This window comes from Bos taurus, chromosome 11 (assembly GCF_002263795.3).
Source record: "Bos taurus isolate L1 Dominette 01449 registration number 42190680 breed Hereford chromosome 11, ARS-UCD2.0, whole genome shotgun sequence".
NCBI lineage: Eukaryota > Metazoa > Chordata > Mammalia > Artiodactyla > Bovidae > Bos > Bos taurus.
The window spans coordinates 4042727-4064248 of NC_037338.1; the positions used below are offsets into that span (position 1 = coordinate 4042727).

At 52.4% G+C, this 21522-nt stretch overlaps 1 protein-coding gene across 7 annotated transcripts in view; it reads right to left on the reverse strand.

The window, feature by feature from the left end:
• CRACDL (CRACD like) overlaps positions 1–21522 on the reverse strand; it is a 130415-nt gene that overhangs the window by 2721 nt on the left and 106172 nt on the right. For 5 of the 7 annotated variants that reach the window (XM_024999295.2, XM_010809797.4, XM_010809796.4 and 2 more), the window contains 3 exons: positions 19572–19799; positions 13637–15182; positions 465–637 (listed from right to left, as the gene is read on the reverse strand). In XM_024999295.2, the coding sequence (XP_024855063.1) occupies positions 465–637; positions 13637–15182; positions 19572–19799 (1947 nt within the window). Of the gene's footprint in view, positions 1–464; positions 11988–13636; positions 15183–19571; positions 19800–21522 lie in introns of those variants that run through there. The other 2 variants (XM_005212405.5, XM_005212411.5) reach the window with 2 other exon arrangements.

Below are 21522 nucleotides of genomic sequence, written 5' to 3' on the forward strand. Positions count from 1 at the left end.
TGGGTTGGAGAAAACTGTTTTCAGTCTGGAGTGTACAAGGGACCCCCGGGGTCCAGCCCTACGAATGTTGGTGAAGAGTACAGACCCCAGTGGGTGGCCAGGGCAGCAGCACATGCAGGGCTCAGTCATTTACTGCAAAATGAGTCAAGATGGGGCTGCTGACATGGTTGCCTAGCATCCAAATGAGAAGTTATTTTCACCCCGGGTCCCTTTCTCCAGATGCTGAGCTATGTTGCCAAGGAGCTGGGGAACAGAGGGCTGGCTGCACTGCCTGAGTGGTCCACGGCTCCTCTGCTGCCCTGGCCCCCTGGCACATGCACGGGGCAGACATCAGCTGTCATTACAGGCAACGGTCGCTATAATGACCGTGCAGGACATGGGGCCATCACGGGGTCCCAGCCCCCAGCCCCCACCTGGGGCGCTCCCCTGCATACACAGGGAGACAGAGGGTCCGCTCTAAGCACCTGGGTTTTCTCGGGTACCTTGGCAGGCCTTCCTGTGTCAGACTTCAAGGTCCGGGCCGCAGGTTTGTCTTCCTGGCTGGGGGGCTGCTCCAGAGGTCCTCGGCGCTTCTGGCGCCCCACGGTGATCCAGGGCGGCGTGGGCTGGCCGTTGGTTCCAGGCCCTGCTACCTTCTCTGAGGATAAAGACACAGGTCATACAAAGCAATCCTGGCCACCTCCAGCCTGGCGTGACTTCTCCCACCCACAGCACACTGCACAGGGGCTCTGGGGTGCGTGTGTGGGTGGGGGTCTGCAAGCCTCCTTGGGGACACTAGTCCTTTTCTTTTGGGGACTTTGTTTTCTCAGTTATGTTCAGTCACTAAGTCATATCTGACTCTTTGCGACTCCATGGACGCAGCACACCAGGCTTCCCTGTCCTTCACAGTCTCCTGGAGTTTGCTTAAACTCATGTCCATTGAATTGGTTATGCCATCCAACCATCTCATCCTCTGTCGCCTCCTTCTCCTCCTGCCTTCAATCTTTCCCAGCATCAGGGTCTTAGTTAAAGATGATTCAAAGAGATTACGCCTCTCCTGTCCGAGCCACAGAAAAATCAAATGCAACTGCTCCCATACACACGTTTAAAAGCAACCTTCCTTCTATGGGATGTTAGGGAATGAGATAAGAGTCAGTACCTAGACAGAGAAGATTTCTCTCAGACAGACCTGTCCCTTGGGACCAGTATACACTACCCAATACTCGATATGCTTGGAACACTATGCTTCTCTTCTCTTTTAAAAATTGTAAGCACAATCTTCCCCAGTGGGGAAGATTACTCTGTGACACCAAGAATAAGCCATGACTATTTTCCTTGATGTTTGGGAGAGAAGAGGAAAAAAATGCCTTTAAAACAAAACATTGTGATGAATTTCCTTCCATATTCACAGTGCTTGCTTTGAGTGGTAAAACTGTGTTTCCCCTTTCCCTTGCCTTTCAACTCTTCTGTATTTTTCTATTTCCTATTATGAGAATTTATTCCCTTCATCAACAGAAAAAAGAAGCCAGTTTGTTTTTTTCAAGGAAACCAAGTGATTAAATAAGTGGCTTCTCATGGGGGTCTGGAAAGTTCATTGAGCTCAAGGCCCACGAGCCAGCCTCCCTGAGCATCTGCCTACCACCCACAGAGCCAACGGCCAGAATCCCCATCTCCACTGGCTTCTTCCTGCTTCCCGTGTCCACAGGGTGCCCCCGTCAGCAAGCACAGGCTGCACCATGCCACAGCACACACGGGGACATCCAGGGCGGGACAGTGCCCTTATTCTTTGTGGCCTGACAGACACCACCCCCTTGATCGGGTGTGTTTAGGATTTTACTCTGTCTGGTTTGGCTTCGGCCTCCAGTTCAACGTGGAGTCCCTTTCTCCCACCCCCGGTCAACAAGAAGGGGTGAGAGACAGAGCCACCACCCCGTGAGCTTCTTCTCCCACCAGGGTTGCACACGCACGGACCTGCCCTTGGCCCCCGCGAACCTGCTCCATCGCCTCGACTCGCCCCTTGTCCCCTCTGCCCTCTCAGACTCTCCCTGGATGCTGACCTTTTCCCCGTCACTCTGTAAAATGCTTGGGTCCCCCACAGCTCAGAGAAAAATGTCTCCAGAACCTCGCCACTTCCTTGCAGCCCCCATTCTCCATTCTCCTCTGCCCGTGTCTCTTCAGCTAACCCCGGACTCAGACACGATGTGAACACCACTATCCATCCGCCCAACCGCTGGACCGCAGATCCGGGGCCTTGCCTGTCTTCCAGCTGTTTCACCCCTGCAGCTCAGCTGGGACCATGTAGCCCCCTGTGGGCACCCCACCTCCAGGACCCTGCCGGACTCTTGCTCATAAACCTGGAATTCCCCTTGTTCCTAATCCTCAGCCTTTCTCTCTTCCTTCCCAAGTATTCTCTGTTCAACTCTTAACCAGCACTCACAGTTGCTCAGATTGCTTCCAAATGTGTAAGCCAGCCCTACCTTCTACTCTGAGCCAGGGCCCAGCATTTCTACTCCCCACCCCTCCTTCCCTTCTTCCACCCTCCCATTCATTCATTCCTTCATTCATCCATTCCTTGTTTGCTATGGGCAGGGATTGTGCTTAAAAACTAAGATGGTAAAGAGAAAATTGTTTCTTTAAAGAGCTCTGGGCTTCCCTGGTGGTCCAATGCTTAAGAATCTGCCTGCCAATGCTGGGGACACAGGTTTGATCCCTGGTCCGGGAAGATCCCACATGCCACGTGGCAACTAAACTCCTGCACCACAACTACAGCGCCTGTGCTCCAGAGCGCATGCTCCACAATGAGCAGCCCGCACGCCACAAGTACAGAGTAGGCCCCCACTCGCCGCAACTGGAGAAAGCCTGTGTGCAGCAACAAAGACCCAACGCAGCCAAAAATAAATACGTGGCGAAAACCGGAACTTGCTACACTTCACAACGTGCTGTGGACACGGGGTAACACCGATGGGTGGGAGCTGAGGATACTGTCTGCAAATGGGACCTGAAGAAGGCAAGGAAAGGGGACAAAAGACAGCGATGCTGGCAGAGGGGCTGAAGGACAGGGTGGGCCAACTGAGGGGGTCTTCCTGGCCTTTTTCTTGTCCATCATAGGTTTAAACCCTGGGTATACTCTGGAGGAGATTGCGTGGGGAGTAAGTGTGAGTGGGGCTGGAGGTGGGGAGGTGGGTGGGAGGCTGTGGCCATGGTCCAGGAGAGGTTGGACAACGACTCCAGGATCATCCCTTCAAGTCCACCAAGCTCCCGCCTGGGTATCGCCTCCTCCAGGAAGCCTGTTCCGGTCACTCAGTTGGACACATTCCCCCTCCTAAGTCTGCTGGAACTCTCCTGAGACGTTTGCCCCACTGTTTGGTACTAAACACATCTGCCAGCTGACCAACCACCCCACTGACATAGGCTTTTGGTCACCAGAACTTCTTATTTACTTAACAAACAGCCAGCAGCGACTACATACCAGGTGCTGTTCTGATATTAGCTTATCCAAGGTGTAACTGTGTTTCTCGTCCAGAGAACCGAGCAGTCGCTGGGCACACAGAGGCAGGCAGTGTGGCTCATTTCACCCAAAGTCTGCATGTCTCATCCCCCCTTCCCAACTTCTCCTTCCAGAGAGTACTCATAATCCATGTCTTTCTGGAGTTTTCCTACAGGAAGGGGTCCTTTTATTCCTCTCAGATCTTCTCTTCACACTCACTGGCTGGTCGTGCTCTCTGTTCTCTCTTGGCTCCTGATGTCTGGCCACACAGTTCTCCCAGCAACAGCCAGCACATGCCAGCCTTCACCTCTGACAAGGAGACTGGAGAAAAGCAGGGCTCTGACGGGTTGAAACTCACTATCTCAGTCAACAAAATTATTTTGAGTCATCAAACCTGGCTCATCTGCATTGCAGGTGATTCTTTACCGACTGAGCTACCAGGGAAGCCCCTACTTTATCATGTAATCTTTTTAAAAAAGTTTTTTTTTAAAAAAGCACTCCAAATTAATCAGGACTCACGCGGTGCTTGGGCGGTGACCAGGGACAGAAGTCAGTTCCTGCTCACCCTCTTCACGCCCTCTCTGGCCTCCACACTGCCTGGGGTCCTGGGACTACTTGTGTTTTCGACGGCTGCCCCTGCCCTCCTACTCCTCCTCTGCAATTCTCTGAAGGCTTACCCGGAATCCCCCCTCCCACTTCCATTTCCTAACTAAGGCCCCAGACCAGCAGGGGCAAAGAACCTGCCTCTCTGAACTCAATGGCACAGTGCAGCTCCCAGAGAAGCGCTGCTGTGTCTGCCAGCCTCCTTCTCGGGGCATGGCGGGCAGACTGTCCGTACACTGCTCCCTTTGCCTTCGTACTTCCCTTCGCCTACTCATTGCCTCTCTCACAACCTCCACACACCCGTCCGGGAAAAAAAGCCCCTGCTGCTTTCACTGTCTCCCCCTGGAGTGTTTACATCATAACAAGTGAGAGCTGGAAAGGCCTGGACCGTGCCCTCTGCCCCTGGCTTGCGGACAGGTCAGTACAGCATCTCGTGCCCACTGACCCACATAGGACACAGTTAAACTGTGATGATAACTACTAGCGTGTCAAGGTTTTACAACAAATCCGGTCCTGGTGAAAAGGGCTGATGGGCTGATGGACTTAAACAGTGTTCCGGGTCAACGCTGCCCAGGGTCTGGTAACCCAGCGTATCTGTGGAGGGGACAGAGGGGCAGTCCATGCCAGGGCCGGGGTTTGTGCAGGCTCCAGAGCAGGAGTTTCTGTGATTTTTTTTTCCCTGAATGGGGACCTGAAGTCTGCTCTGTTTGTTGATAAAGAGCCAACTATAACAGTTTGGGGTGGGGCTTCCCTGGTGTCTCAGATGGTAAAGAATCCGCCTGCAATGCAGGAAACCCGGGTTCAATTACCTGGGTTGGGAAGATCCCCTGGAGTAGGGAATGGCTACCATTCCAGTGTTCTTGCCTGGAGAATTCCATGGAGAGAGGAGCCTGGTGGGCTACAGTCCATGGGGTTGCAAAGAGTCGGACACAACTAAGTGACTAAAATAACCCACTCACTCACTCATTTAACTCTTTTAAGGCTCTGTGACTCGTAGGGAAAATTTGTGAAAAAGCATTTTTAGAGAAAAGTCAACGTGTGAACCACATCTGGATCTGGAAGTGCAGGGCTGGGCATCTGGTCACCCAAGGGCGTGTGAACTGGAGGCTCCAAGGGTCAGATGCTTGGCCAGGCTCTCTGCTTGAGTTCAGGGCCTGAGCCAAGGCCTCAGCATGTGAGGGCTGGCAGACCTTGTACCAACATCCAGCCCGACTCCCACACCTCACGGTGGTGACCTGGGAGCCAGCAACAGGCTCCAGGGCACAGAGCTGTGATGGAGGAACCTGGATTGCAAGCTCATTTGCTCAACCACCACTGTCTGTCTCTAAGCAGAAGATAACGACCAGAGTCTTCTGAGCACAGAGACAACCGATCTCCCTGTCCTGCCAGGTGATGGAGCCAGTACCTCATATGGATATGAGGATAGAAAGACACTGTAATTTGAGAATAATTTTGAGGGCTTCCCTGGTGGCTCAGTGGTAAAGAGCCCACCTGCCAATGCAGGAGACACGGGTTTGAGCCCTGACCAGGGAAGATACCACATGCTTCGGAGCAACTAAGGCTGAGCACCACAACTACCAGGCCTGTGCTCCAGAGCACGGGAGCTGAGACTGCTGCAGCCCGTGCTCCGCAGTAAGAAGACGCTGCAGTGAGAAGTCTGCACGCTGCAGCTAGACGGTGACCCCCGCCTCTCTGCAACTAAAGTCCGTGCGCAGCAATGAAGATCCAGCACAGCCAAAATAAAATAAATAATCTTTAAAAAGCTGGGGCAGGAGAATCCCCTTCCCACACCCTCCCGCACAGCCGAGAAGAGGTTTCGGCACATCCCTGGGAAGTGTGACTGTACGGTATGAAGCCACATCACGGTCTGCAGTTAAAATGCTCTTGCTGCCCTGTGAGTTACGACTAACCGCATTTCACAAAGGAGGAAGCTAAGACACAGCAGTTGACAAACTCATTTGCTCAGAATCTCACAGCCCCTGTGGGATGGACCCCAGAATCAAACCTCCAAACCCAGGCTCTTCAGTGTCCCCACCCAGTGCCTGCCTGGCAAACTTCCCTGCCCCATCCCTGCCCCTGGTCGCACAAACAGGGCGGAGGGCCACCCGCTGCAGGTCAGGAGCACTCCCCACCCATCCCAGCCCTGGCACAGATGTCCTACAGAAGTGAAGCCGTTGATGTTCTCAGGGAGCTGCTGGCAGGGGTGGGGCTGGAGGAGACGTCAGAGGGAGGGAAGGGGTGGCAGATGAGCTTGGGGAGGCAGAAATGTTGACTTTGGCCAGAATCTAAACTGCCTTAAATGCCTTACACGGGAGTGTGAATTTTATTCTAAATATAATGGGGAGGCATCCAGAGGATTTAAAAAATTTGTTTTAATTGGAGGAACACTGCTTCACAATGTTGTGCTGGTTTCTGCCTCACAACGCACAGCAGCCACGTGTATACATGTATCACCTCCCCTTTGAGCCTCTCTCCCGCCACCCTCGAGGTCATCACAGAGCACCAAGCTGGGCTCCCTGTGTGACACAGCAGCTTCTCCCTAGTGACACCCTGAGAAAACCGTAGTTCAAAAAGACACACGTACCCCAGTGTTCACAGCGGCACTATCTACAACAGCCAGGACACAGAAGCAACCTAGATGTCCACTGACATTCACAAGTTTTAAAGAGCAAAGTTCCAGGGTTAGACCCATGACTTGGGAAGAGAGAGTGAGGACAGAGTTGGAGGGAGAGGGCGCTGCAGGGGTCAGGTTAAAGGTGCGGAGAGCTGGCCTGGGGGCAGGCGAGGGAGGACAAAGACCTGCACGTTAGCATGACCAGGACGCGTGGACCAAGGTGTAAAACATGACTGATCTTCATCCATCAGATGGAAGACAAGAAACTAAAATAGCCTGACAACTCCTAGTGCAGATGAGAGGCGGAGAAACAATCTCATCTCTGCTCTGAGAAGTGTGAACTTGTGCAGCCTTCATGAGGGTCATCTGAAGTTGGCTATTAAATTAAAACTTTCTAGCTCTGTGAGCCAGAAAATCCGCTTTTAAGAATCTATCCTGTGGTTTCCCTGGTGGTCCAGTGGCTGAGAATCCGCCTGCCAAGGCAGGGGACATGGGCTTGATCTCTGGTCCGGGAAGATCCCACAGGCCACAGAGCAACTAAGCCTGGGAGTACAGCTACTGAGCCCACTTGCTGCAGTTACTGAAGCCCATGCACCTAGGACCTGTGCTCTGCAACGAGAAGCTGCTGCAATGAGAAGCCCGCACGCCGCAACTAGAGAGTAGCCCCTGCTCTCACAATTAGACAAAAGCCCGAGCGGCAATGAAGACCCAGCACAGCCAAAAATAGATAAATCTTAAAAAAAGAAATCTATCCTAGAGATAGAATTCCCCAGTGGTTATGACTCCAAATTTTCACTTCTGAGGGCCCGGTTTTGACCCCTGGTCAGGAAACTAAGATCCCACAAGTCTCATGGCATGGCCAAAAAACAACAACAACAAAAAACTGTCTAGCCTAACTTAGAGAAATGATTGTGTGAACACACAGAACTAAAACGAACTAGGATGGTTACTGCAGCAGTGTTAGCAAAAGGAAAAAAAAAAACAAACCCTCTCAACAATCGGAATGCCCTTCTGCAGTGGAATGGCTAAACAATATATGGTATATGTACTCTGGTGGCTCAGATGGTAAAGAATCAGCCTGCGGTGTAGGAGACCCTGGTTCGATCCCTGGGTCAAGAAGATCCCCTGGAGAAGGGAATGGCAACCCATTCCAGTGTTCTTGCCTAGAGAATTCCATGGGCAGAGGAGCCTGGTTGGCTACAGTCCATGGGGTTGCAAAGAGTTAGACACAACTGAGCGACTAGACATACACACACACACACACACACACACACACACACACATGTAGCCCTTAAAAAGAATGAGGACAAGTGGCTCACTCTGATCAGAGAAAATGCCCACTCCTTATTGTGGACTGAAAATGTCTAATTGCAAGCTAACATGGATAGCATTTTTATGATAAAAAAAAAAAAAAATAGATTGCTGGGGACTTCGCTGGCAGGCCAGGGGTTGAAATTCTGTGCTTCCACTGCAGGGAGCACAGGTTCAATTCCTGATTGGGGAGCTAAGATCCTGCATGCCCATTGGTGTGGCCCCCAAAATAAATAAAAACTCAAAAAAAAACCCCAAAAAAACTGCTGCACCTACCTGTCAACACTGATGTAACTCTGACCACAGCCGGCATGAGAAACAGCAGGGATGACTCTATTAGTGGTGGTGCGTTCTGCATGTGTATGTGTGTGTGGGAGGGGCTCAGGGAGGTTCAGAGGTGGGTGGAGAGGAGGCTGATACATCTTTTTCTGTCATTTAAAAGGTTATTTTAAAATGTACATACAGTGAAACTCATTTTTCTGCCATAGAGTTCTGTGAGTTTGAATATAGACTTAAGATTCCTGTGACAGCCACCACAAATGGGCCACAGAACAATGTCAACATCCCCCAAAATTCTCTCCCTTTGTAGTCAGTTATTCAGTCACTCAGTGGTGCCCGACTCTTTGTGACTCCACGGACTGCAGCATGCCAGGCTTTCCTGTCTTCCGCCGTCTCCCATTCCTGCCTAGAGAATCCCATGGACAGAGGAGCCTGGAAGGCTGCAGTCCATGGGGTGACAAAGTCAGACACGACTGAAGCAATTGATCACGCACGCATGTCCACTGAGTCAGAGACGCCATCCAACCATCTCATCCTCCGTCTCCCCCTTCTCCTCCTGCCCTCAATCTTTCCCAGCACCGGGGTTTTTTCCAGGGAGTTGGCTCTTCGCTCAGGGGCCCAAAGTACTGGAGCTTCTGCATGGCGAGAGCAGGCGAGCTGCAGGACACCGGCACCACACCTGCTGAGGGGTCGGGCATCCCTCCTGGCTCTGCTGAGGGGGAGTCACCACACTGGGCAGCAGGTGGGGATAAGCAGATGCACACGGTCTGAGGAGCCCAGAGGGGGCAGGGGAGCTGAGGCCCAGAGTGTGGACCATGCTTACTTGCCAGGAAGGGACCATGGGGGAAGGAGAAGGACAAAAAGAAGGGTAGGTGTGAATGAAGTTGGTTTTCTTTAAGAACAAAAGACATGAATATATTTTTAGGACACCAAAAAAAAAAAAAACAAACCCACCAAACTCCTTGTATTCTACTTAAACAAGCTTGAATACACTGAAATAACTGCCATTAGAGAAGGTGACAACCTCTTTGAGCTCATTTCCTTCAGAAAATGTCTCTGACACCCAAAGACAAGGGGGACATCTCACCACCTGCTGCCTCCCTGGGCGCTAAGTTTCCGGACGGCAAGGCTGCCATGCTCTTCCTGACTGCCTTTCGGGGTCAGAACAGCACCGCGTGTGAGGCAGGAGTATGTGAATGCTGAAAGACCAGATGCATGAAGGAGTGAGCCTGGCTCCAGGGCCTGCTGTGCCACTGTCACCAGCCTGGAAGGAGTCAGTGTGGACTGGAGGTGGAGACCAGTTAACCAACGAGGCCCCTGGTGAGAACAGCAGTGTCCAGCTACTCTCCAAAATACCCAGCAAGTGCCCACCACTACATGGAAGATAAGTCACACACACACGACTAGAAGGCAGGCCAACAGGAATAACGTCCAGAGAATGAGCTGAAAAGTGATGACTTTTTTCTGTGTCTTCAATATTTCACCATTTTCCCTGCGCTAATTCTAATCCTGTGAGCAGAAGAGTCCTTCCAGCCTGGTAATTTAGACCGTGGGACAGATTGGTCCTGGCCAGCTCAGTCAGCAGAGCATGGGATTCTTAATCCCAGGGTTGTGGGTTCTAGCCCCATGGTGGGTGGTTGCTCCTCAATATTTGGGCTTCCCTGTTGGCTCAGACAATAAAGAATCTGCCTGCAAGGCAAGAGACCCAGGTTTAATCCCTGGGTTGAGAAGATCCCCTGGAGAAGGGAATGGCCATCGACCTGTCTTCTTGCCTGGAGAGTTCTGTGGGCAGAGGAGCCTGGTGGGCTACTGTCCATGGGACGGCAGAGTTGGACACAGCCGAGTGATCACCACTTTCACAGACGGGTCCAGCAGAGGCGTGGGAGCTGTCCTGCACACACGAGCAGGGACCCTAACCCAGGGCCATTCACTGGCTACGGCAGGGAGGTGAGCAGGTTCACCAGTCTCCTGCATGCTGATGAGCACGAACGTGCTGGGCTCACAGAGAACACCCCAAGGGGCCCCATGAGACTCAGCCCAGGCGACAAGCTGGGCTCCTGTTCATTGCCACCACCACCATATTCTCCCTGAATACCACATCCTGGGGTTTCTTCACCTTGAGAGCAGACAGACAGGGTGTGAGGAGAGGGAGGGAAGGAGCTGGAGTCCCCGAGGCAGAACAGGGCCCACCTGGGGCCCCTCCATCACCCTCAGGGGGACAGGGGAGGTGGCAGCCCAACTGGGGGCTCTGGATAAAATGCTGTTATAATGAGATAATGAACAGCAACAATTAGGCCTTTCTAGAAAACTGGGTAATATGTTATTACAACTTTTTATTATCTGTGTGTTTTAGGTGAATTTAATTGCCTTTAGCTGCTGTAATCTGGGGGCAAGGCCAGTAGCAGAAGTTATAATAACGAATTGAACCACGAGCAGACCCAGTGTCTGGGGAAGGAGTGGAGACCACTCCACTTAATGGGTTCCAGGAGCCAGAGCTCTGAGACTCTGCTCTGGCCTGTGGGAGGCAGCCCCCAGACTCCACAGTCCCAGGTGGGACGAGAGCAGCTCCACCCTCTGTTGGCTCTCATGCCTCAAGTCTGGAGAAGGGAATGGCAACCCACTCCAGTATTCTTGCCTGGAGAATCCCATGGACAGAGGAGCCTGGTGGGCTACAGTCCACGGGGTCGCAGAGAGTTGGACGCGACTCAGTGACTAAACCCTAACCGAGAGGGTCAGTTCCCAAAAGAACGTGAGAATTATCTCCTCTCTTTGCACTGATATGAAAATCACTCCCTGTGCCCCCTGTAGTGACCGGGATTCTTCCCTTCCAGAATTCACCTGAGTCAGTTATTTCTATGGCTTAGAGAATGCTAACAAAGTTAGACAGATGAGACAATTCTCTTCCACTATTTAAGCAAAGAAATGAGTAAGTATGATAGCGTATTTTATGTGCTGTGCTAAGTTGCTTCAGTTGTGTTCAGTTGTGCTTCAACCTAGGGATGGAACCCGCGTCTCTTACGTCTCCTGCGGTGGCAGGTGGGTTCTTTACCACTGCTGCTGCTGCTGCTAAGTCGCTTCCGTCGTGTCCGACTCTGTGCGACCCATAGACGGCAGCCCACCAGACTCCCCTGTCCCCGGGGTTCTCAAGGCAAGAGCACTGGAGTGGGCTGCCATTCCCTTCTCCAGTACGTGACAATGAAAAGTGAAAGTGAAGTCGCTCAGTCGTGTCCGACTCCAGCCCACCAGACTCCCCTGTCCCCGGGGTTCTCAAGGCAAGAGCACTGGAGTGGGCTGCCATTCCCTTCTCCAGTGCACGAAAGTGAAAAGTGAAAGTGAAGTCACTCAGTCGTGCCCACTAGTGCCACCTTAATCAAAAGAAAAAACAGATGATTTTTTCTATGGTCTCTAACTACAGACCATTCCAGCCAACTGCTCTTGACAATGAACAAGGCCTAACCCTCCCAGCTTAGGCTGAGGAAGTTATAAATTATCAATGTGTCAAGCATCGCCCGCTGAAGTTTCTTTTCCAGCTCTGACCACGAAGCTGAGTATCCTGCGTTTAAGTTCCATTCATTTGGCAAGCCCGTGACAGAAGACATCTTCAATTCTAGGCCACGAAGGTGGATGGTGCTGATGTCAGGGTCTTATCTGCAGCCCCCTCCTCCATGGCTAGTTCAGTGGCTTTTTGAATCACTCTATAATAGCTTCAATAATCTGGAAATTTGCAGAGTGGATCACCAGTTACAGTTTGAACCTCCCCCAAAGCTCCCTATTATTCTAATGCAACAGCAGCAATGCAAATTATAGCCAAGGGGTCTGAATCAGCAAAGTTACCTGTGGTGGCTCTTTCGGGGATGTTTTTCTGAAAACTTCACCCTGGAAACACCTGCATCTTTGGGTGTCGCCTTAGGAATTTAAAGCCCCTGATTATCTTTATTTTTTAATTTTCTGATTTTTTAAAAAAAATTTATTTTAATTGGCAAATAATTGCTTTACCACATTGTGTTGGTTTCTGCCATATAACAGGGTGAATCAGCCCTAAGTATACACATGAGCCCTCCCTCTTGAACCTCCCTCCCACCCCCTCTCCCCGCCAATCCAGGCGGTCAGGGAACACCAGGCAGCGCTCCAGGTGTTCCAGAGCAACTTCCCACACTTCACGCACGGTGATGTCTGTGTTTCAGGGCCACTCTCTGTTCTTCCCACCCTCTCCTTCCCCCACTGTGTCCACACAGAGCCCTTTATACACGGCACTTTTACTAATATCTTAGGAGAAAGATCACAGCATCTCTGAACCTGTCTCGTGTGTGCCCTTCTCTCTTTTAGGGTGTGGGATCCTGAAGAACTGGCTTCTATTTCAGCTGTTGCACAATGAGTCCTAAAGGAGCACTAGACTTACAGCACCCACTTGAAATATCCTGAAAGTTGTGCTGTTTTACAAAATCTACCATGGAAAAATTTCTCCTTGGGGCCCCCATATCACACACACACACACACACACACACAACTTGCATGCCTAGTTCCATTTTTGGCACACCAAGTGCCATTAATAAAAGAAATCAGCCATGAGAGAGTCTTTAGCTCTGCTGAATATATCTGTTTCCAACAGATTTCATGAGACACTATAAATAGTGATGCATGTCAAAGACACAGAAAGCTCATCTATTTTGTGTCTTATTTTAAAAGGCAGTTGCTTTAGAAGTTTCTTACTTTCTACCCCAACCTTAACACCATCTCCCTTTGGGGACAGTTCACACCCAACCTGCTGAGGAACTCACAGACTCCAAAAGAGGTGATGCTTTCTGTGTGAGGCTGGGCCCTGGGAACCTGACTGTAAAATACAAGGAGCTTTTTCCTTGGGAGGAAAGGTCAGAATGATGCTAAGTGACAGCAGAGCCAGATGCTTCATTTATTAAAAGAACCAGCTCAGGCCCCAGGAGGACCTCCATCCAGAGAACACACATGTCCCGGAGTCTGGGCCTTTGGAGGAAGAAGCATGTGAGTGGTCCACTGAAGACCCCACCTCCTCCCGGAATGTTTCTACATTTTCCTGACTTCTCTGAACAGGGCACATGGGATCTTAGTTCACCAACCAGGGATGGAACTGGTTGGTGCCTTCTGCCCTGGAGGCAAGGAGTATTAACCAGTGACTGCCAGGGAAGTCCTCTCCATTCCTAACTCTTGATCAAATATGTTAGTGCTATCAACAGAAATTTTTATTTTTCTTCCAGTTCTCCGGCAGCAAGGTTTCCACCGAATGCATTTATATACCTTAGGGATGCCCAGAGAGACGGTCCAGCTGACCGGATCTCCCCCTGTCCTCTGCACACACCCTCCCCAGGCCGCTCCACCTGGTCTCTTACCAACTGCCCTGTGCGGTGACCTCCTCTCAGCCCGGCTCTCCTTCCGGGGGTCCATGGGCAGCCCCACCTTCTCAGGGTCCCCAGAGCTGGTGTCAGGGGGCGCGGGCAGCTGCGGGAGAGTGAGGGTCTGTAGCAAGGGCTTCCTGGGCAGGGGCGGCTTGGAGCTGAGCTGCTCCGTGGGCCGGGTCTTGGCCTTCCCCGGCTCACTGGGGGGCCTGGCGCCTTGGGTGGAGGGACCGCTCCCCGGAGGCCCCTTCTCGTCCCTGGACAGCAAGCTCAGCCCTCCTCTCTCCAGCCTGACCTCCGCGCTGTACCTCTTGATGGCCTTCCCTTCCGAGCAGGGAGCTTCTCTGTGTTTGAAGGACAGAGACGTGGAGCGGAGCTTGACGGGGAACGGGCCTCCTTCCACGCCTGCCGCCCGCTCCTGGGCAGCCGGGTCGGCCGTGTCCGGAGAGCCGCGCTCGGCCGGAGCAGGCAGCTTCCGAGGGCCAGGCTTGGGGCCCTGGGGCTCAGGGGCCAGCGGGAGGTCGTCGAGGGCGGCCTCGCTTTTCCAGGCCGGGGCGCTCCGGAGAAGCGGCAGTCGGACGGCCGGGCCACGGGGCTCCAGCAGGCGGCCTCCCGCGCGCGGCCACTCCCGGCCAGACGACACCGAGAACTTCTTGGCGGCCCCGCGCGCCTCGCAGCCTCCGTGCTCTGTCTTGCGCTCCGGGGCCCCCGAGGGGGCCCCCGCCCGCTCGGCCTTTGGGGGCCCCCGGGGGGCGGCCCCCTGCTCTGGGGATCGGGGCGCAGGCGCCTGGGGAGGCGCCTCGGAGGCGGGTGGCGAGGGGGCCTTGTGCTTCAAGCAGCTCTTGGGGGGCGGCGGGCTGGGGGCCGCGGCCGGACTTTCCTGCCCTGCACCCTCTGGCGTCGGCAAGTCCAGCGTGGGCAGTGGCTCCTTCTGGCCCGCCTTGTCTGTTCCGTCTGGACCAGGGGGGGTCCCCGGGGTGGCGGCGGGGCCTGGCTCGGGAGGGGTCGTGTCCCCCTCGGGGACGCAGGGAGACAGTCGACCCTCGACGTTGTCTCCCGACGCAGAAACCGCCTCATCCGCTGTGTCCTCGCCGGGGGGACACGCGCTTTCCGAGGACAGGTCCTCTCTCTGGTTCTCGCTGTCGGGATTAGGGTGGGCGCAGCCTTCTGGGCGAGATGGGGACTCCGAGTGGGGAGTTCGGCCTGACAGGGGCTCTGTGACCTCCATGACCTTCAGGGTGGCCTCCAGCGTGCCCTCCGGGGTGGCCGGGCGGCTGGAGGGGTTCTCCCCTGGGGGGCTCTCCTCCTCCATGCTGGCAGTGAGCGCCGGACAGTGCTGCAGGCGCGCCCGCCGCACACGGGGCCCTGCGGGTGGCAACACGGGGGCCGGCCCCTCTGGCTCAGAGCCTCTGTCCTGACCTGCCTCCTGCTGCCCAGAGCTGGGCTGCTCCTCTGTGCTGACTTGGAGTGGTGGTTTCTCATCGACTTCCTCCTCCTCTGGGGTGCAGGTCAGATCACTCAGGGATTCCGACTGTGCTCTCTGAAAGTAAAGGGGCAATGGACAGCAGCATTAGGACGAATATTAGGAAGCCTATGGCCTCTCCATAGGGCTTCTCAGGTGGCCCAGTAGTAAAGAACCCAGCTGCCAATGCAGGAGACACGGGTTCCATTCCTGGGTCTGGAAGATGCCCTGGAGAAGGGAATGGCAACCCACTCCGGCATTCTTGCCTCGGAAATCCCACATGGAGTTGCAAAGAGTCGGACAGGACTAAGCGACTAACATTTTCACTTTCTTTTCATGTCCTCTTTGCACTTGGAGAACTGGAAGCTCAAAGAGGTCCCCGGCTCCGCCAAGACTGAGCTAATAGGTGGCTGAGGGGCAAAGCTGTTCCCTCTGACCCCCATGCTGCCCCAGAGCCCGTGTCCCATGTCAATGTCCTCCCTCTCCAGGGCTGTACACTCACAGTGAAGGCAGGCTGGTTTGCCTAAAAGCCAGTTCATATCATGTCCAACACAGTCAATAGCAAACCATCTCTGACAGGACAAAGCCCCGACTTTTCAGCTAAATTAGAAGTCTTATATTCTTCCGTTTTAAATTATTTCTCCCACTCCCTACTCAGGTCAAGCCAAGCCCCTGCCACTGTTATGTGCCAGATTCTGGATCTGAGTGACTGGTCGGCTGGCTGCTCCCTGCTCACCTCCAGGGCTCCCCCAGGACCTCCAGAGCTATCTCCAATTTCACTCCTGAAGAAAGCCTTGCCTGGTGTGGTGTGACAATCAGACATAGCCTTGGGGCTTCCCTGGTGGCTCAGACAGCAAAGAATCCGCCAGCAATGCAGGAGAACTGATTTCAATCCCTGGGTCAGGAAGATCCCCTGGAGAAGGGAATGACTAGTATTCCAGTATTCCAGTATTCCTGCCTGGAATATCCCACAGACAGAGGAGCCTGGCAGGCTACAGTCATGGGGTCACAAAGAGTCAGACACAACTGAGAGACTATTTTTCTTCCGAAAGGTCTCTGGAATCTACAGTTAGTCCACTTCCTCCCTGCTATCCACAAAGTCAATTCCTGCTCTTTTAGGAAGGAAAGGCGATCAAGGTAATCAGGATCATTCAAAAGCAAATGTGAAAATGACCAAAAGGCTGAGAGCATTGACGCTGGTGTTTTCAACAAGACTTTAGACTTAAGACTTTTCAAGCATCACCCTGGCTGCTGCACACATGCAGTGACCTCCTTCTTTTTAGGAAAGACCCAGGGGACTGTCTACAATAGGTTTTGTTGTTATTTTAACACTTTCCAGCTGGCATCTGCTTGCTAATACCAGATAACCGGGATGTTTGTGACGACACCAAAGCTAGCCATGCCATGATGCACAACCCTATTCCTCTGGTTTTGAAAAGAGGAATATGTGAAATTCCCAGAAGAATTTTCAAAGGTTTCAGGTTCTTAAGATGTTATTGGGATGTCTCAGGTGGTGCTAGTGATAAAGAACCCACCTGCCAATGCAGGAGACATGAGAGACGTGGGTTCAATCCCTGGGTTGGGAAGGTCCCCTGGAGGAGGGCATGGCAACCCATCCCAGTATTCTTGCCTGGAGAATCCCCATGGACAGAGGAGCCTGGAGGGCTCTAGTCCATAGCGTTGCAAAGAGTCGGCCACAACTGAAGCGACTTAGCAAGCATGCAAGGTTTTACTGGTCTTATGTTACTAAGGGAAATCCTTCATGTGGAAATCCTTTAGGATATGGGTCATGTTTTAAAATGACTGGAACTCAGGCTAAGTCCACATAAAGTTGAGGAGCAGGCCTGGCTTGGGTACATCCAGCTTGAGCCACTGGCAGCTCCAAGGGGGTTACAGTGGGGGACCAGGAAGGAGGAAGCTGGCATGGACCCAACAGTGACACCTCTGTGCAATCCAGAAAATACAGACGCCTCCAAAAAACCTCTGCTCCTGACCCAGAAAGCGGGCAAGATGTGCAGAAGGCAGAGTTTAAATTGAGGAATGACCGAGTTTACACAGACTGCCTAAATCAGTCTGTGTAAATCAGTCTGAAATCTTCTTATTCTAAAAGATGGGGTTCAAGAGCTAAGTCAAGTTCAAAAGTAAAGAAAGAGGAAGAGCTCTGCCCAGGGGACAGTAAGAGAGGATGATGCATTTCCACCCGGAGTACGAGCTGGGCTTCCTGCTGCCAAGTCCTGGCCAGGCAGTGGCTGGCCACACACACACCCTTCCAGGGCAAAAGACATCCCCATGGGAAGGAAGCTCAGACCTGGGCCAGAGGGATCTGGCTCTGCCCTTGTCCTGTGGCCGCACTCAGCATGCGGGAAGGCAGATTGGAGTCACTGGGTCTTGCAAGTCCCAGTGGCACTGAGCCTTTAACTGGAGAGACACTGCACATAGAAACATTTGCCCAAACACCTAGGCCCCCCACCCAGTTTGCAGGGGTGACAGGATAGGACATTAGCCTGAGGGTAACATGGCCTCCTTTCTGCAGCGTTATTTCTCTCAGAATTCAATCCTGCTGGCGTCAGTTTAAAAAGCACCTTCCACAATTAAAGAATGTGAAAATCCTACATTACTTCATGTAAACACTTAGATGAGGAACAAAACTTACTGTATGACTTGGGGCAAATTATAACATCTCTGAGCTCATCACTATTCCTTTTATTTAAAGTCTAGATGGTTGGAACAGGGATTTCCCCAGATGTGGGTGTTAACCATGATTCTGAAGCAGTGACTGGGAGGGAAAATCCTACATTGATGTTTCTCCTTTCCAGGTTGATTAGATGTAGTATTGATTGACGGAGAAGGCAACGGCACCCCACTCCAGTACTCTTGCCTGGAGAATCCCAGGGACAGAGGAGCCTGGTGGGCTGCCGTCTATGGGGTTGCACAGAGTCAGACACGACTGAAGTGACTTAGCAGTAGCAGCAGCAGTCTGTAAACCAATTATATCAAGTCTAGAATTTTGGTTCTGGAACATAAATTATAAACCACTTCCATAATATAATAAGCAAGAGACAGGGAGAAAAAAAAAGGAAAGTGCCTTCCACATGCCCAGAGGAAAAGCCACTCTCTCCAGGGCGTCCCTGAAATCTGAGAAAGCCTACCCATTGCCTCCAGCTGAAGTGTCCAGCTTGCCCTGGTACCTCCTCAACACCTCATGGTCTTGTCTTGAGGGAAGGAGGAGGGGATGTCCGTCTCTGAGTATCCCTTCCTTAGCCCTGTCATTCTGGGTGGCCAGGCTGGCCCCACACCCTGCTTCTCAGCTCCTCTGGGGAGGGGGTGTGGCAGCGGTGAGCGGGACACTTGTCCTGTGAACCTGATGCACTGCACGAGTGTGCTCTCAGCTCCCACGGGGACCAGCTGATGCCCGCCCTGGGCAGCATGTCCTTACAGGGCACCACCCCTCTGCCTCTAGGTGGATCCTCGCCCCAGGCAGTGTCCATTCTAGTTGCTCAGCTTCTTCCCGGTCGTTCACTCACACACGTTTGATCATTCATTCAGGCACTCCACTAACATCCACGGGGATGGCATCTCTGTGACTAGTGTTCTCTGGGGCTAGAAGCACAGTCTTCTCACAGAAAGTGACAAAGTGCTAGTCGCTCAGTCATGCCTGACTCTTTGTGACCCCGTGGACTGAAGCCTGCCAGGCTCCTCTGTCCATGGCATTCATGAGTCATGCATGTCATGGCATTCAGAGTTGTCCATGGCATTCTCCAGGCAAGAATACTAGAGTGGGTTGCCATTTCTTTCTCTAGGGGATCTCCCTGACCCAGGGATTGAATCCAGGTCTTCTGCATTGCAGGCAGATTCTTTACCGTCTCAACCACCAGCGAAACCCAAGCGCCTCCATTTACAAAGGTCACATCTGTGTGTGGGCAGTGCCATAGAGAAAGTGCCCACAGTGATGGGTGGTGGGCTGCTTTCCACAGGATGCTCAGGGGGAACTTCATAGGGAGGACCTAGGAGCCCATCCTCCCAAGGGCTGAACAGGGGGTTTCCCAAGCAGGGGATACAACAGCAGGTCCTAAGGCCTGGGATGGGAGACAGCCTGGTGAGCTCCAAAAGAAGAAAGGAAGTCAAAACATGTTCGGTGAGAACAGGAGGAGGTAAGCGGGCAGGGCCTGGTTGTGCCAGGCCTGCAGTGTGGACATCACACTGAAGGCAGTGGGAAGGGGGGGCCCCATGGCTCACAGCAGGCTCTTGGCACGTGTTGTAGAATGAATGACCGAACAAATAAATAACTGTTTTTGTTGGGAGGGGCGTTGAAACCCCAAGCACTCCCAGCTTCTGGAGTCTGGTCATGGTCCCACAGATCATAGGTCACACAGGGGTAGGTGGTGGTTCAGAGGATGGGGACCCTGCAAGGAAGGAGCAGGGTGTCTGGGTGCTTGGGGCCTGCCCACCCTGCCTCTGCCCGGTTACCGAAGACAGCCGCCTCATCTTGCTGGACCGCTGGTTGCGGGGCTTGACGAGGAGCTTGTGCTTGGCTGCAGAGTTGTCCAGGCAGGAGGAGAACTCTGGGGGGTAATCGAAGTCAGCCACGGGCACCATGCTGCTGTCCGAGGTCCTAGGGGAGGCGGAAGTTTCGCTCGCTTGCCTGGAGAAGAGCTGGTCCGGAGACTGCGGCCGGGACGAGGAAACCACACAGACCTTCAGGGGACAAGGAGCAGACAGACCAAGCATCAGCCTCTTGACAGCCAGCAAACAGCACAGCCAGCACATATGCCTCCCCTTTCATCATGTTCATCTCTGGGCTCGGAGTTGGAAATGGGGCGTCAACCCTGCAGGCCCATCACTCATTTCCAAGAACCCAAGTCTGAGGTGCTCCATGACTGGGTAACTCTGCCTTCGCCCGCCCACAGCAGCTGCACAGGTGCTTCAGACAAGGAACTTTCTCCCATGAAACTGACCAGCCCAATTCCTCCGAGGGTGGGGTCAGGCTCGGCCCCATCTCTGAAAGTCATGGGGAAGGCCCAGGGGTGTGAAAAAAGAGAAAGAATACTCCAGTATTCTTGCCTGGAGAATCCCATGGACAGGGGCTCCTGGCGAGCTACAGTCCATGGAGTTGCACAGAGTCAGACATGACTAAGCAACTAACGCTTCTAACACTAGGTAACTTCATGTTTAATTTTTTTCAGGAACCATCATACTGATTTCCATAGTGGCTACACTATTTTATATTTCTACTAATACTGCACAATGGTATCAATGTCTGTATTCTCTCCACCCACACTTGTTATTTTCTGGGTTTTTTTTAATAATAAAGTAGCTGTCATAGTGGGTGTGAGGTGGTGCAATGTTTACATTTTAATTCAAGATCATAAGTTTATGCACCTCAATATGATTTAGTCAATGGTCTTTTCAGGAATGAGGCAGCAACACGACGATGCAGATGGCCAGCGGCCTGTTAACATAATTATCTCCTATTATCTAATGCCTTGAAATTAAAAGATGCCTGCTCCTTGGAAGAAAAGCTATGACCAACCTAGACAGCATATTAAAAAGCAGAGACATTACTTTGCCTACAAAAGTCTGTCTAGCCAAAGCTATGGTTTTTCCAATAGTCATGTATGGATGTGAGAGTTGGACTATAAAGAAAGCTGAATGCCAAAGAACTGTTGCTTTTGAACTGTGGTGTTGGAGAAGACTCTTGAGGGTCCCTTGGACTGCAGATCCAACAGTCCATCCTAAAGGAGATCAGTCCTGGGTGTTCACTGGAAGGACTGATGCTGAAGCTCCAATACTTTGGCCACCTGATGTGAAGAACTGACTAATTGGAAAAGACCCTGATGCTGGGAAAGATTGAAGGTGGGAGGAGAAGGGGACAACAGAGGATGAGATGGTTGGATGGCATCACCAACTTGATGGACATGAGTTTGAGTAAGCTCCGGGAGTTGGTGATAGACACGGAAGCCTGGTGTGCTGCAGTCCATGGAGTCACAAAGGGTTGGACACGACTGAGTGACTGAACTGAACTGATCTGATGCAAGTACAAAGTTTATCCCTGTCGAGTGGGAGAAGACAATTACTAAAATGAGGGGGTGGGACTTTCCTGGAAGGCCAGCGGTTTAAGACTCCAAGTTTCCACTGCAGGAGGCACGGGTTCAATCCCTGGTCGAGGAACTAAGATCCCACATGCTGTGCAGCCAAAAATTAAAACAACAAAAACAAAACTATTTGTAAACATAAATAAAACAAGGAGGAGAGGAATCTAAGTGAACATAATCTCTTTGAGTTCTGTGGTTTTATTGATTCGAGTTCTTATGGGAATAAAATAGGAAAAAAATTTTTAAATGAACCATAGAACTCGTGGCCCTGTCTCCCTCTGTGCCCGTGGCTTCGACTCCCACCCAATCGCTGATGACTCGGGAAG